Here is a 15,993-nt window from a genome sequence, read left to right on the forward strand (position 1 = left end):
AACCTGGAAGCCAGCCGCACCAATGTGTCGGAGGAAACACCGTGCACCTGGCAACCTTGGTTAGCGCGCACTGTGCCCGGCCCGCCACAGGAGTCGCTGATGCGCAATGAGACAAGGACACCCCTACCGGCCAAACCCTCCCTAACCCGTATGACGTTAGGCCCCACGGACCTCCCGGTCACGACAGAGCCTGGGCGCGAACCCAGAGTCTCTGGTGGCACAGCAGTACAGCGCCCTTAACCACCCGGGAGGCCCTACATACACACCCTTTGACTGTCATATGCATACATAGACAGCACACTTATGCATGTGTACTGACTACTCACTTCTCTCACATTTGTGCGATGGTGTGGATAAGGGGGAGAGGCTTCGAAGTCTGGCTGAGATGTGTCATAAGCTGGAGACAGAACATAAAGTCCTACCCTTCTTCACCTCTCACTGCTGAGAGCACAAGAGAGCTAATGCTATGAGCCTCCATCTGAGGAGTTGGCACAGGGCTGGGTAATACTATATTACACACACTGATCTGATCTTCATGACTCTCACCTAACTTCTTATTCATAACCCTGCGTGCTCAGGCCATGCTGGACTAATCGATTCTGGAGTGGTTCTGGCAACGTTATAACAAGGTTCTGCTGAACCGGCTGTGTCTGGAACGGGAGAGGGGTGCTCTGACCTGGGGGACCCAGCAGCTGCGGGTCTTACTGCGCCGTCATCTCTGTTAGTGACCAGATCCTCCACCATCGCAAGCCCCTGCTGATGGTATCACAGCCACCCTCATCGTTCAACTCACTGCTGATGCCCAACGCAAGCGCCACACTGTCAAGAGGCAGCACATGTTGTGCAGCACATGCAAACTAACAGGCTACATCAATCACACAGCATCACTCATACATGAACTTCAAAAGGGTTTCAAGTTGTATGCTGACTAAGAGTAAATAGAACTTTAAACTGGTAGAATGCACTCCTACTGGCAGAATCCTATTCCTTATTCTATATTTGTGTCTTACAATAACTATCAAAAAAAGAAGAGTATTTAATACATTAATAACAAAAAAACTCCCTTGTTTTTAATTTTATTAGTTAAATAGTTATGAGAGTCTCCTTCACTTCTTCTTGCTCTTCTTGTCCTTGGCCTTCTTCTTTCCTGGCCGCTGGGCATTGGCCTTGTTATAGAGGTAGAGACCCACCATACCCAGCAGAGTGGGAACCAGGCCCAGACACACTAGGGGAAAGACATCATTCACCATCTTCTGCCATGGGGTTGCCTGGATCAGTGACATCACCTCCACCTCAAACTCTAGAGCAGCATCAGCTAACGGGACAGAGGGAAGAAGAGAGATGGAGGATCAAGTACTGAGTTTAGGGTTGCAAAATTCCATTAACTTTCCTTAAATCCTGGTGTGAAGCTTTCCAGAATTGTGAGGGAATAAGCAGGGATATCCAGAATCCTCCAATCTGGATTTATGGAAAATCAGGGAATCTTGGGAAAGTTTTGCAACCCTAACCGAGTCACGTTGTTGCGTGTACTGTACAAAATGTCCTGCCATTTTTACAGTAAAATACTAGCAGCACAAAAGCCTGTAAATTACTGTATATTTACAGGACCTTTAGAGCAAACTTACAGCATATTACTAGAACACCTGACTACAGCAACATGCTGTATTTCTAGAATTTACAGTGCATTACTAGAACAGTAATTAGTAAACTGTTGCAGATTTACAGTGCATGCAGCTAGTGCCAACAATGGGAAGTATTTCTGTTGCATGTATTTTGTAACAGTTTAATTGGAATACAGTATTTTTACAATACAAAAGTAGACGTGCAAGTAGCCTACTTAACTACAACAGCATACTTACTAACGGTAACAATCTTTTTACTTGCTATGACTAATATGTTCATCTACCTTAGTTAAACACACTGACTGTAAATCACTCTGGATAACATTGTCTGCTAAATGACCAAAATGTCATTTAGCAGTTGTCATGTCAACACATCAGTCAATGCTGCTGTGAACCGCATCACAAGAGACATGCTAAACAGAAGATGTATATAAAAAGAAAGTACATCATTGATGCAATTTCAATGTTTGAGTTGCTTTGTGTATCACCAAATTAGCTTGAGACGATTTTACTGCAACACTGCATCCACGTTTCTTGACATAGTGATCTCAAAGAGCTGTCAATCAAGGTGAACTCATGAATATAAGCTCCCTGCCCACTCAGCCTGTCTTTTCAAACTTCCTGGTAGTTGGCCATGACAGAAACATTACTTCCTAAAATGTTTAGCATTTCTATCCCCCAAAATATTATCAGGGATATTTTAGTCACAGAAAAGGCTATTTTACATGGGAATCAGAATGACTGTTCGGGACCTTTTGGGATAGATTTGTTCCAACCACAAAATAACTTGAAGACTAGATACCTACAGCACCCGATGTCATAGGAAGGCCAAAAAGATCATCAAGGACAACAACCACCCAAGCCACTGCCTGTTCACCCCGCTATAATCCAGAAGGTGAGGTCAGTACAGGTGCATCAACGCTGGGACCGAGAGACTGAAAAACAGCTTCTATCTCAAGGCCATCAGACTGTTAAACAGCCATCACTAACATTGAGTCTTTGTTGGCAGAAGCCACTCAATCTCTAGCCACCTTAATTGGATGTAATAAATGTATCACTAGTCACTTAAACAATGGCACTTTATATAATGTGTACATACCCTACACTACTCATCTCATATGTATATACACTGTACTCTATACCATCTACTGCATCTTGGCTATGTCATTCGGCCATCGCTCATCCATATACTTATATGTACATATTCTTAAATCATTCCTTTACACATGTGTGTATAAGGTAGTTGTTGTGAAATTGTTAGATATTACTGCAGGGTCGGAACTAGAAGCATAAGCATTTCGCTACACTCGCACTAACATCTGCTAACCATGAGTATGCAACCAATAAAATTGTATTTGATTTTGAGATATAACTTGATGTCTTTGCCCAACTCTGGCTAGTGCCAAGTATGTTACTGTAATATTCACAGTAACTTGCCATCAGCTTCCTGTAAATTACTGTAATAGAGTAATCATATAGTACAATACTGTAAAATTAGCCTACTATACTGAAAGTAAATGCTACTGTAATTTTTATGTTGTTATTTCACTGTAATTCTATGGGATTGGTGCAAGCAGGTTGGCTACTAGGTATGTCCCAACCCTGATGTCCTAGCCATGTCTGAATCCTGGCTTAGGAAGGCCACCAAAAATCCATACATTTCCATCCCCACTTATAAACATTTTCCGAAAGAGATAGGACTGCTAAAGGGGGCAGAGTTGCAATCTACTGTAGAGATAGCCTGCAGAGTTCTGTCATACTATCCAGGTCTATGGCCAAAGAGTTCGAGCTTCTACTTTTAAAAATCCATCTCACCAGAAATAAGTCCCTCACTGTTGCCACTTGTTATAGACCCCCCCTCAGCTCCCAGCTGTGCCCTGGACACCATATGTGAATTGATTGCACCCCATCTATCGTCAGAGTTCGTACTGTTAGGTGACCTAAACTGGGACATGCTAAACACCACGGCCTTCCTACAATCTACGCTAGATGCCCTCAATCTCACACAAATTATCAAGGAACAACCCCAAGTCCATAAACATGGACATGGGCACCCTCATAGATATCATACTGACCAACTTGCCCTCTAAATACCTCTGCTGTTTTCAACCAGGATCTCAGCAATCCCTGCCTCATTGTTTGCGTCTGTTATGGGTCCGCGGTCAAACGACCACCCCTCATCACTTTCAAACGCGCCCCAAAACACTTCAGCGAGCAGGCCTTTAATCAACCTGGGCCAGGTATCCTGGAAGGATATTGACCTCATCCCATAGAGGATGCCTGGTTGTTCTTTAAAAGTGCTTTCCTCACCATGCTTTTCAGAAAATGTAGAACTAAGAACAAATAGAGCCCTTAGTTCACTCCAGACTTGACTGCCCTTGACCAGCACAAAAACATCCTGTGATGTACTGCACTAGCATCGAATAGTGATATGCAACTTTTCAGGGAAGTTAGGAACCAATATACACTGTCAGGAAAGCAAAGGCTAGCTTTTTCAAACAAATTTGCATCCTGCAGCACTAATTCCAAAAAGTTTTGGGACGCAAGTCCATGGAGAATAAGAGCACCTCCTCCCAGCTGCCATCTGCACTGAGGCTGGGAAACACTGACACCACCAATAAATCCATGATAATTTCAATAAGCTTTCCACCTGGCTACCCCGACCCCGGCCAACAGCTCTGCCTCTGCCCCCCCAACAGCTCTGCCCCTGCCCCCCCCCCCCAACAGCTCTGCCCTACCTCATCACATATTTGTTTTTCCGCACACCAGTATTTCTGCCTGCACATCCTCATCTGCAGATCTATCACTCCAGTGTTAATTGCTAAACTGTAACTACTTCGCCACTTTGGCCAAATTATTGCCTTACTTCATATGCAAAACTGTATACAGATTTGTATATTATTGACTGTTCATCCCATGTGTAACTGTGTTGTTTGTCACTCTGCTTTATCTTGGCCAGGTCGCAGTTGTAAATAAGAACTTGTTCTAAACTGGCATACCTGGTTAAATAAAGGTGAAATAAAAAATGTATGTTTATATTTCAAAATATTTATATCACTTGCACTTCTATAGGTGTAAACAAAGGCTTCCAAACTGGTAATGATTCCAGGGCAATAAGACCAAAAGGACTTTAAGAAAACACACATACAGTTGAAGTCAGAAGTTTACATACACCTTAGCCAAATGCATTTAAACTCAGTTTTTCACTATTCCTGAAATTTAATCATAGTAAAAATGATGTCTTAGGATCAGCACTTTATTTTAAGAAAGTTAAATGTAAGAATAATAGCAGAGAGAATGATTTATTTCAGCTTTTATTTATTTCATCACATTCCCAGTGGGTCAGAAGTTTACATACACTCAATTAGTATTTGGTAGCATTGCCTTTAAAATGTTGGGTAGCCTTCCACAAGCTTCCCACAATAAGATGAGTGAATTTTGGCTCATTCCTCCTGACAGAGCTGGTGTAACTGAGTCAGGTTTGTAGGCCACGCTTTTTCAGTTCTGCCCACAAATTTTCTATGGGATTGAGGTCAGAGCTTTGTGATGGCCACTAATACCTTGACTTTGTTGTCCTTAAGCCCTTTTTCCAAAACTTTGGAAGTATGCTTGGTCATTGTCCATTTGGAAGACCCATTTGCGACCAAGCTTTAACTTCCTGACTGAGGTCTTGAGATGTTGCTTCAATATATCCACATAGCATCATGAGGAGGAAATTATCTATTTTGTGAAGTGCACCAGTCCCTCCTGCAGCAAAGCACCCCCACTACATGATGCTGCCACCCCTGTGCTTCACAGTTGGGATGGTGTGCCTAAGGCTAGCAAACCTCCCCTTCCTCCTCCCAACATAACGATGGTCATTATGGCCAAACAGTTCTATTTTTGTTTCATCCGACCAGAGGACATTTCTCCAAAAAGTATGATATTTGTCCCCATGTGCAGTTGCCATAGTCTGGCTTTTTTATGGCAGTTTTGGAGCAGTGGCTTCTTCCTTTCTGAGCGCCTTTCAGGTTGTGTCGATATAGGACTCGTTTTACTGTGGATATAGATACTTTTGTACCCGTTTCCTCCAGATTGATTTGCACTTTTTGCGCCAAAGTACGTTCATCTCTAGGAGGGAGAGTGCGTCTCCTTCCTGAACGGTATGATGGCTGCGTGGTCCCATGGTGTTTATATTTGCGTACTATTGTTTGTACAGATGAATGTGACTTGGAGGTCAACAGTTTTTTTTTCTGAAGTCTTGGCTGATTTCTTTAGATTTTCCCAGGATGTTAAGCAAAGAGGCACTGAGTTTGAAGGTAGACCTTGAAATACATCCACAGGTACACCTCCAATTAGCCTATCATAAACTTCTAAAGCCATGACATAATTTTCTGGAATTTTCCAAGTTGTTTAAAGGCAGTCAACTTAGTGCATGTAAACATCTGACCCACTGGAATTGTGATGGTGAATTATAAGTGAAATAATCTGTCTGTAAACAATTGTTGGAAAAATTACTTGTGTCATGCACAACGTATATGTCCTAACAGACTTGCCAAAACTATAGTTTGTTAACAAGAAATTTGTGGAGTGGTTGAAAAATGTGTTTTAATGACTCCAACCTAAGTGTATGTAAACTTCCGACTTCAACTGTAATTACTTGCTGACACTGATTTGTTCCTTATACACACACACACACAGAAATTGTATGGGCACTACTACCACATCAGTTCAATTGGTACAGCATTCTCACTAGTGGGTGCAACAAATATAGCCACTTACAAGGCATGCCTTGAAATATGTTAATGACCCAAAGATTATTTCCCCACCCACACACTTTTCCACAGTGCACCATAATTGACAGATTGCTTTATATTTACTGCAGCAAAACAGCACTTTGGGCTAGGGGGCAGTATTTTTACACACATGTCATCGCGTGGCTCCAAGTTTACATCGACATGACTGGCAGGGCAGTGTCATCAAGGTGAGATGCCGTATTTATTTAGTTTGTTTCTTTGTATTATTGAGTGTGTACAATGCTTTCAGAAAGGATTCACATTCCTTGACTTTTTCCACAATTTGCCCTGTTACAACCTGACTTTTAAAATGGATTATATTGAGATGAGTCACTGGCCTACACACAATACCCCATAATGTCAAAGTGGAATTATGTTTGTTTTTTTAGAAATGACTTGAGTCAATAAGTATTCAACCCTTTGTTATGGCCTAAATAAGTTCCGGAATAAAAATGTGCTTAACAAGTCACATAATAAGTTGCATGTATGCCATTATGGTGTTTAATATGATTTTTGAGTGACTACCTGGCCAGCAGCATACCACCCTGTATTTCACTGCTAGCTTGCCTCGAAGCTAAGCAGGTTCGTCCTGGTCGATCCCTAGATGGGTGACCAGATGCTGCTGGAAGTGGTGTTGGAAGACTAGTATGAGGCACTCTTTCCTCAGGTCCCCCAAAAATATCCTAATGCCCCAAGGCAGTGATTGGGGACATTGCTGTGTAAGGTGTCGTCTTTTAGATGGGATGTTAAAATGGATGTCCTCACTCTGTGGTCATTAAAGAGAGCATGGCACTTATCGTAGGAGTAAGGGTTAACCCTTGTGTCCTGGCTAAATTCCCAATCTGGCCCACATACCATCATGACCACCTTGTCATCCCCAGCTTCCAATTGGCTCATTCATCCCCCTCTAACTATTCCCCAGGTAGTTGCTGTAAATGAGAATGTGTTCGCAGTCAATTTACCTAGTAAAATAAAACCTAATCTCTGTACCCCATACATACAATTATTTGTAAGGGCCCTTCATCAAGCAGGGAGTTTCAACCACAAAGATTTTCCAATGCCTTGCAAAGTGAACCTCAGCAGATATTGAATATCCTTTTGAGCAGGGTGAAGATATTAATTACATTGGTGGATGGTGTATCATACACCCAGTCAATACAAAAGAACAGGCATCCTTCCTAACTCAATTCCCAGAGAATAAGGTAACCGCTCAGGTATTTCACCAAGAGGCCAATGGTGATTTTAAAACAGTTAGAGTTTAATGGCTGTGATAGGAGAGAACTGAGGATGGATCAACAACATTGTAGTTACTCCACAATACTAGTCTAAAAATGGGGTTGGGTTAAATGCTGAAGACACATTTTAGTTGAACGCATTCAGTTGTACAACTGACTAGGTATCCCCCTTTTCTTAAAATGGCAGAGTGAAAAGGAAACCTGCACAGTACACAAATATTCCAAGTCATGCATCCTGTTTGCAGTTTTACTTTAGTGCATTAATGCAAAACATTTTGTTAAGAAATTAACTTTGTCCTGAAAAGAATACATTATGTTTGGGGCAAATCCGACACAACATATAAAACTGAGTACCACTCTTCATATTTTCAAGCATGGTGGTCGCTGCATCATGTTATGGGTATGCATGTCATCGGGAAGGACTAGCAACTTTTTTAGGATAACAACAAACTAAATAAATCTAAGCACAGGCTAAATCCTACAGGAAAACCTGGTTCAGTCTGATTTCCAACAGACACTGGGAGAAAAATTCTCCTTCAGCAGGACAATAACCTAAAACACAAGGCCGAATCTAAACTTGAGTTCCTTACTAGGAAGACAGCAAATGTTCCTGAGTTGCAGAGTTAGAGTTTGAACTTAAATTGGATTGAAAATGTATGGCAAGACTTTAAAATGACTGTCTAACAATGATCAACAACCAACTTGACAGAACTTGAAGATTTCTTTTTTTTAATAATAAAAATGTGCAAATATTATACAATCCAGGTGTGCAAAGCTCTTACAGCTGTAACAACTGCTAAATGTGAGTCTAACATGTATTGACTCACAGGGTTTGAATACTCATGCAATCAACAGTGTTTTATTTTCATACATTTGTCTTCCACTTTGACATTAGAGTACTTTGTGTAGATCGCTGACCAATTTTTTTGTTAAATCCATTTTAATCCCACTTTAACACAAAATGTGGAAAAAGTCAAGGGGTGTGAACTTTCTGAAGGCACTGTATATGATACATTTGCATGTATACAGTATGCGTATGTACATGTGTATATGCACATGTGTTTAAGTACCTGGGATAGTTGGAGGGTATCCTCTTTTTCCATAGGCAAGGTGTGGTGGAATAGTGGTCTTGATTTTTTGTCTGGAGGAACACAAGACAGAAGACAGCCTATTAAAGGTTTGCATGATTTCCACTATTTTAGTGACACAATTTTAACAGTCATTTGAGACAGGATCTTTGATTGCTTCACATACTGAAAATATCTATATTTTAAACTAGTTATCCTAGTTCATATAATATCATTTTTGATTTCCTAGAGAAAGTGGGTCTCTTATATAAATTAATGCAACATGTCCCTTTCAAAGCTTTGTATTGGCAGACCTTGACTGTTTACCTACCCTTCACAAACTCCTACCAAACTCTGTTCCAGACCTGTTGGAGATACAGAATTTCATGGTATCTTTATACAGTGACTGATGTGATAACAAAAACACCGCAATGCTAGTGTGAGCTAAATCTGAAGGTATATTGCTGTTTGAAACATAAGCTAGTGTTCCTGTTAATTTGTGTGATCAATATCAGGTCTAATACAGGCATTTTGAATAGTTGTGTGATTTTACCAGGGATAACGGTCCTCTTTCCCAGCTCAACAACAAGAGGGTCCCGGGACAGTGATGAGTCAATCACCTTGCCATCAGCAAGTAGTTTACCCTGTTCAGAGCATTGGAACAATGTGAATGGAAGACATGTTAAAAAGGATTGTGCATGCAAGCAGTGATTAGAATCAAAATAGAAGGTTAAGATGCATTTCCTGCAAATCAAATTAAAATGTGAAACACTTGAGACTTTTTTCAAATGTCTTTATAAGAGTTGGCTGTATGTTAGGTGAGGCAATGGTCAAGCATGACGCTTCATGAGTGACGAGTTTCGGTTGGACTACTGCCCTACTCGCAGCAGGAGCAGGAGTGCTGACGTGTTGCATCTCCCCATTGCAGTGCCGAGTCAAATATATGGCATGCATAAAACGTGTCATTTTTTTCGCGACATGGGATAAAACATTGCAGTTTATTCATCCCAGATACGAATACCAACGATGTGTAATGCAATATAGGAAGTGGTTTTTATCTGACAATATTTCATGCCACGTTCACGAATTTCCCAGTCTCAAATGAAAAACGGTAACTTGTTACTCTGCACCATGCCACAGACAACATCGTATTGACTATAGTCAAGTTCATTGACATGCAATGAATCAGAACCACTTAAAACAGAGCACACTTTTGACCAGATTCCATTCACATCTTCCCCAAAAAATGTAGTTCACATCTCTCTCAATAGGCAGGCTAGGTCTGAAGTCAAACAGGGCGGTGCCTATACCTTCGAAATTGAACATATTTTTAGGCCATTCATTTCCACTCCTTTTTGCCTACCGTATAGTGGATTTGTAGCGTGTCTCCCATTTCTGACGTTATAGAGCAAGTTTCGGGTTTTACCTTATGAAGGGAGAGAAGAAAAACATGATATTTTAATTGCAAATAAATACGAATGCATCGCTTTATTACACAAAATAAACGATAGTGACAATTATAACGATCAAAAACGGATACATTGTTTCAATTTGGTCTGAATGTTACAATGAATGGCATTCGGTTAGTGCAAGAGTCGACACTTTTCTATCGCTCTATAGTCTAAGATAGAGAGAAAAAGACAGAACTCACCAAGGTTTCCACCAATAACTCTTCCACAACATTTTGCTCGGATTCGCCTTCCTGTGCTGCAACATAAACGAAAGCAGCTAACAAGACTAGGGTGACCCCAGTCTTGGCTTTCATTGTAAATCCGAACTTTTGAAAAACTACCCAACTAACTTCCGTGAAGCCGTAGTACAGCAAGCGCCACCGACTGACCACTACAGACAATCGGTCGAATAGAGATTCGGAGGTACTGTGTGTGTATATATAGGCTAGACGCCAGTTAAGGCTGATGTGTTGTTATAGGATGGTGATAACGATGCAGTCGACCCGCGGGCCTGTGTCGCCGAAATGACTGCGAAGAGCCCGCCTTAAACATTCCGCCAGCATCCCAGAAGTCAATTGCTGATAGGTAACGGTGCAGTTACATTATTTGTGTCGAATGAGGGCAGTTGTGAGTCTTCTAAAAGCTTCAGCAGTATCAGTACCCCCAGAAAAAAACATAATTCATATTCCCTTTAGAACCCATAGTTGCCCTCGACGGGGTTTCTTTAATTTACTACAGCGGCTGTGAATGGCCTTGTTTTTCTATCAATAATATGTGTCAGTTTCGCAAAATGAATTTGTTAACAATCTGGTATCGTATTCGCGTGGCTGTTGTTATCAACCAGAAACCGGAAACAGGGTATGCTGTCATTTGACTTTTTACCGTTTTTTAAACTTCATTACAGAAAATGACAGCGCCGAAGCTGACATGACTTTCATTGTGAAAGAGACTGTATCTACAGTACCAGTCAAAAGTTTGGGCACACCTACTCATTCAAGGGTTTTTCTTATACTTAAAAAAAAAATCTACATTGTGGAATAATAGTACAGACATCTAAACTATGAAATAACACATATGAAATCATGTATTAACCAAAATAGTGTTAAACAAATCAAAATATATTTTATATTTGAGATTCTTCACAGTAGCCACCCTTTGCCTTGAAGACAGCTTTGCACACTCTTGGCATTCTCTCAACCAGCTTCATGGGGTAGTCACCAGGAAAGCATTTCAATTAACAGGTGTGCCTTGCTAAAAGTTAATTGGTGGAATTTATTTCCTTCTTAATGCATTTGAGCCAATCAGTTGTGTTGTGACAAGGTATACAGAATATAGCCCTATTTGGTAAAATAGCAAGTCCATATTATGGCAAGAACAGCTCAAATAAGCAAAGAGAAACGACAGTCCATCATTACTTTAAGACATGAAGGTCAGTCAATCTGGAACATTTCAAGAACTTTTAAAGTTTCTTCAAGTGTAGTCGCAAAAACCATCAAGCGCTATGATGAAACTGGCTCTCATGAGGACCGCCACAAGAAAGGAAGATCCAGAGTTACCTCTGCTGCAGATTATAATTTAATTAGAGCTACCAGCCTCAGAAATTGCAGCCCAAATAAATGCTTTACAGTGTTCAAGAAACAGACACATCTCAACATGAACTGTTTAGAGGAACCTGCGTGAATCAGGCCTTCATGGTCGAATTGCTGCAAAGAAACCACTATTAAAGGACACCAACAAGAAGAAGAGAGAAATAACCTCCCGGGTGGCGCAGTGGTCTAAGGCTGTGCCACCAGAGACTCTGGGTTCGAGCCCAGGCTCTGTCGCTGCCGGACACAACCGGGAGGTCCATTGGGTGACGCAAAATTTACCTAGCTTTGTCCAGGTTAGGGAGGGTTTTGCTGGTAGGGATATCCTTGTCTCATCGACTCGACTCCTGTGGCGGGCTGGGCACAGTGCATGCTGACCAGGTCGCTAGGTGTACAGTGTTTCCTCCGACACATTGGTGCAGCTGGCTTCCGGGTTGGATGCGAGCTGTGTTAAGAAGCAGTGCGGCTTGGTTGGGTTGTGTTTCGGAGGACGCGTGGCTCTTGACCTTCATCTCTCCTGAGCCCATACGGGAGTTGCAGCAATGAGACAAGACAGTAACTGCTAACAATTGGATACAAAGAGATTGGGGAGAAAAAGGGTGTTAAAAAAGAAGAAGAGAAGAAACACAAAATCTGTCTTTTGGTCTGATGAGTCCATATTTGAGATTTTTGATTCCAATCGCTGTGTGAGACACAGAGTTGGTGAACGGATGATCTCTGCATATGTGGTTCCCACCGTGAAGCATGGAGGTGTGATGGTGTGGCGGTACTTGGTGACACTGGTGACACTGTCGTGATTTATTTAGAATTCTAGGCACACTTAACCAGCAACATTCTGCAGCGATACACCATCCCACCTGTTTTGCCCTTAGTGGGACTATCATTTGTTTTTCAACAGGACAATGACCCAAAACACACCTCCAGGCGGTGTAAGGACTATTTGACCAAGGAGAGTGATTGAGTGCTGCATCAGATGACCTGGCCTCCACAATCACCCGACCTCAACCCAATTGAGATGGATTGGGATGAGTTGGACCGCAGAGTGAAGGAAAAGCAGCCAACAAGTGCTCAGAATATGTGGGAACTCCTTCAAGACTGTTGGCAAAGCATTCCTCATGAAGCTGGTTGATAGAATGCCAAGCGTGTGCAGAACTGTCAGCAAGGCAAAGGGTGGCTACTTTGAAGAATCTAAAATATTAAATATATTTTGATTTGTTTAACACTTTTTTGGTGAATACATGATTCCATATGTGTTATTTCATAGATTTGATGTCTTCACTATTATTCTACAATGTAAAAAAAAACTTGAATGAGGAGGTCTATCCAAACTTTTGACTGGTTCTGTATGTTGGTTGGTGATACTGATTCGGACTCGTCCTTGCACTTTGAATAGCGAAGATGTCGAGGTGAGTGAAATAAGTAAACAGCAGATAAATGTTTGGCGTTGTTGATGTTGTTTGATGCTGTGAAAGTTGGGGAATAGCTATCATATTAGCAAGTCATGTCATGATAACTTGGTTGGTACAGAGGAGCACATCAGCAGTGGAGCTCAAATGATTGCCCTCTGTCTCATGGAAATAATTGCAGTGTTTAGCTGTATATAGTCTGTTAACTATACTGAATAAAAATATAAAAATGCAACAATTTCCTTGATTTTACTGAGTTCCAATTCATAATAGGAAATCAGTCAATTGAAATAAATTCATTAGGCACTAATCTATGGAATTCAAATAACTGGAAATACAGGTATGCATCTGTTGGTCACAGATACCTTTAAAAAATTGGCCTCAGGATCTCGTCACTATATTTTTGTGCATTCAAATTGCCATCGACAAAATGCAGTTGTGTTCGCTGTCCGTAGCTTATGTCTGCCCATACCACTGTTCACAACATTGACATCAGCAAACCCGCTCGCCCACACAATGACATACACGTGGCCTGCGATTGTGAAGCTGGTTGGACGTACTGGCAAATTCTCTTATACAACCTTATGGTAGAGAAATTAACATTTCATTTTCTGGCAATAGCTATGGTGTACATTTCTGCAGTCAGCATGCCAATTGCATGCTCCCTCAAAATTTGAAATATCTACGCCATTGTGTTGTGTGACAAAACTGCATGTTTTAGAGTGGCCTTTTATTGTCCCCAGCACAAGGTGCACCTGTGTAATGATCATGCTGTTTATCAGCTCTTGATATGTAATGGATTATCTTGGCGAATGAGAAATGCTCACTGACAAATTTGTACACAAAATGTGAGAAAAATAAGCTTTTTTGGGGATCTTTTATTTCAACTCATGTAACATGGAACCAACACTTTACATGTTGCGTTTATATTTTTGTTCAGTGTAGTTGGTTGTTTTGTCTTGTTTCTACCGATGTAATTCATATGGAAATGGCCCAAGCTGCTTGCTATAGCTAGCTAACTAACTAGTTAGTCTGTCAGGCAAGAAAAGTTGTGTGTTGCAGCAACTTAGGGCTGTGCACACTAAGCGTCAACCTCAGCTGTCACTTTCACTAGCTAGATATACAGACAACCAGCTAACTAGCTAACTAGCCACCGAAATAAGGACTAGAGCAATTATTTTTTTATCTGTTGGGCGTAGGTTATGGTTTGTCATCTTTGCTAGGTGCAAATATTCATAGGCTATACAGTGAGGGAAAAAAGTATTTGATCCCCTGCTGATTTTGTACGTTTGCCCACTGACAAAGATGTGATCAGTCTATAATTTTAATGGTAGGGTTATTTGAACAGTGAGAGACAGAATAACAACAAAAGAATCCAGAAAAACACATGTCAAAAATTGTATAAATTGATTTGCAGTTTAATGAGGGAAATAAGTATTTGACCCCCTCTCAACCAGATTAGGAGCACACTCTTAAAGGGAGTGCTCCAAATCTCAGCTTGTTAACCGTATAAAAGACACCTGTCCACAGAAGCAATCAATCAATCAGATTCCAAACTCTCCACCATGGCCAAGACCAAAGAGCTCTCCAAGGATGTCAGGGACAAGATTGTAGACCTACACAAGGCTGGAATGGGCTACAAGACCATCGCCAAGCAGCTTGGTGAAAAGGTGACAAAATTGTTAAATTATGGTGAAATAAAATTTAAAAAATAAAAATGTTTTGCAGATGGGTCAAATACTTATTTCCCTCATTAAAAAGCTAATTCATTTATAACACTTTTGTCATGCGTTTTTCTAAATATGTTTGTTACTCTGTCTCTCACTGTTCAAATAAACCTACCATTAAAATTATAGACTGATCATTTCTTTTTCAGTGGACAAACGTACAAAATCAGCAGGGGATCAAATACTTTTTTCCCTCACTGTATATTGCCTCGTTTTCCTATTATTTGACAGCTTAATAGATGCCCGTGCAGTGGAGCTCATATGATGAGTTGGATTTGCAGAGCCTGCTAACAAGTTGCATGTTTTGTCCAGTTTCTACTGATGCAATTCATTTGGAAACTGTCCCAACGTCGTAACTAATCAGCTAACATTGGCGAACTCTGTAGTTAGTCTGTCAGGCAAGAAAGCACGAGTTGAATGGAAGAGAGAGAGAGAGTGTGTGGGGAGAATGGGAGGCGTGTAACTGTATCACACAAGTTATTATGGAAACCCCTTATTAAGAAGAGAGTATGTGTATGGTTTAGAAAAGAAAAAGGAAGGAAGTTGCTACTGCTTGCCTACCTGCCTGTCCTAGTTAGGAGTCAAACTGCATCATGTTGCTCTTACATGAGTTCCTTTTGTCTCAGTGTTGAGTTGGATCTGGGGAAGACGTAAGGGTCCAAGTTGATAGCTGAGTGTAATTGAATTTTACTGTTGTTGATGTATTTATTAATGACAAGTGTCTATTTTATTTGATGTTCATTTAATGTATTTAATGAATTGTTTGCAGTTTGTTACTTAAAAATAAGCAGGGTGAAACAATTTATCTTTGTATTTGTCCTCTTTTAGAAGTCCTTTACTCTTTTTCAGGGGTCCTTTCTTCAATTAGACATGCCAGATACTGTATGTTAACACCTAAAGCTAATAATCATATTAATGGAATTCACTGACAATATTCACTGCATTACCAGAACAATACCGGATCTCAAACTTCCCTCTAATTGTATTCTCTCAGGAATCATGAACACATCAAACAGTCTGATTTAGCTACTTGTCCAGATGTAAGCCATTCTACCACCACTGATACCAGCCAAACTCAGAGTTTACTGTCAAAAACAGTATTTTTGGTGAGTGTTGTAATATTT

At 40.8% G+C, this 15,993-nt stretch overlaps 1 protein-coding gene across 1 annotated transcript; it reads right to left on the reverse strand.

Annotated features, from left to right (window-relative positions):
* Positions 1–1,048: 1,048 nt before the first annotated feature.
* Positions 1,049–10,875, reverse strand: LOC118388574 (peptidyl-prolyl cis-trans isomerase FKBP11-like). Its single transcript, XM_035777780.2, has 6 exons — positions 10,351–10,875; positions 10,063–10,125; positions 9,253–9,343; positions 9,031–9,064; positions 8,703–8,773; positions 1,049–1,315 (listed from the first exon to the last, which is right to left on the reverse strand). Exons 1-6 carry the CDS (start codon positions 10,462–10,464, stop codon positions 1,107–1,109), a joined length of 582 nt encoding a protein of 193 aa, XP_035633673.1. The 5' UTR covers positions 10,465–10,875; the 3' UTR covers positions 1,049–1,106.
* Positions 10,876–15,993: the final 5,118 nt, after the last annotated feature.

Source organism: Oncorhynchus keta, chromosome 10, assembly GCF_023373465.1.
Source record: "Oncorhynchus keta strain PuntledgeMale-10-30-2019 chromosome 10, Oket_V2, whole genome shotgun sequence".
In the NCBI taxonomy this organism is placed as follows: domain Eukaryota; kingdom Metazoa; phylum Chordata; class Actinopteri; order Salmoniformes; family Salmonidae; genus Oncorhynchus; species Oncorhynchus keta.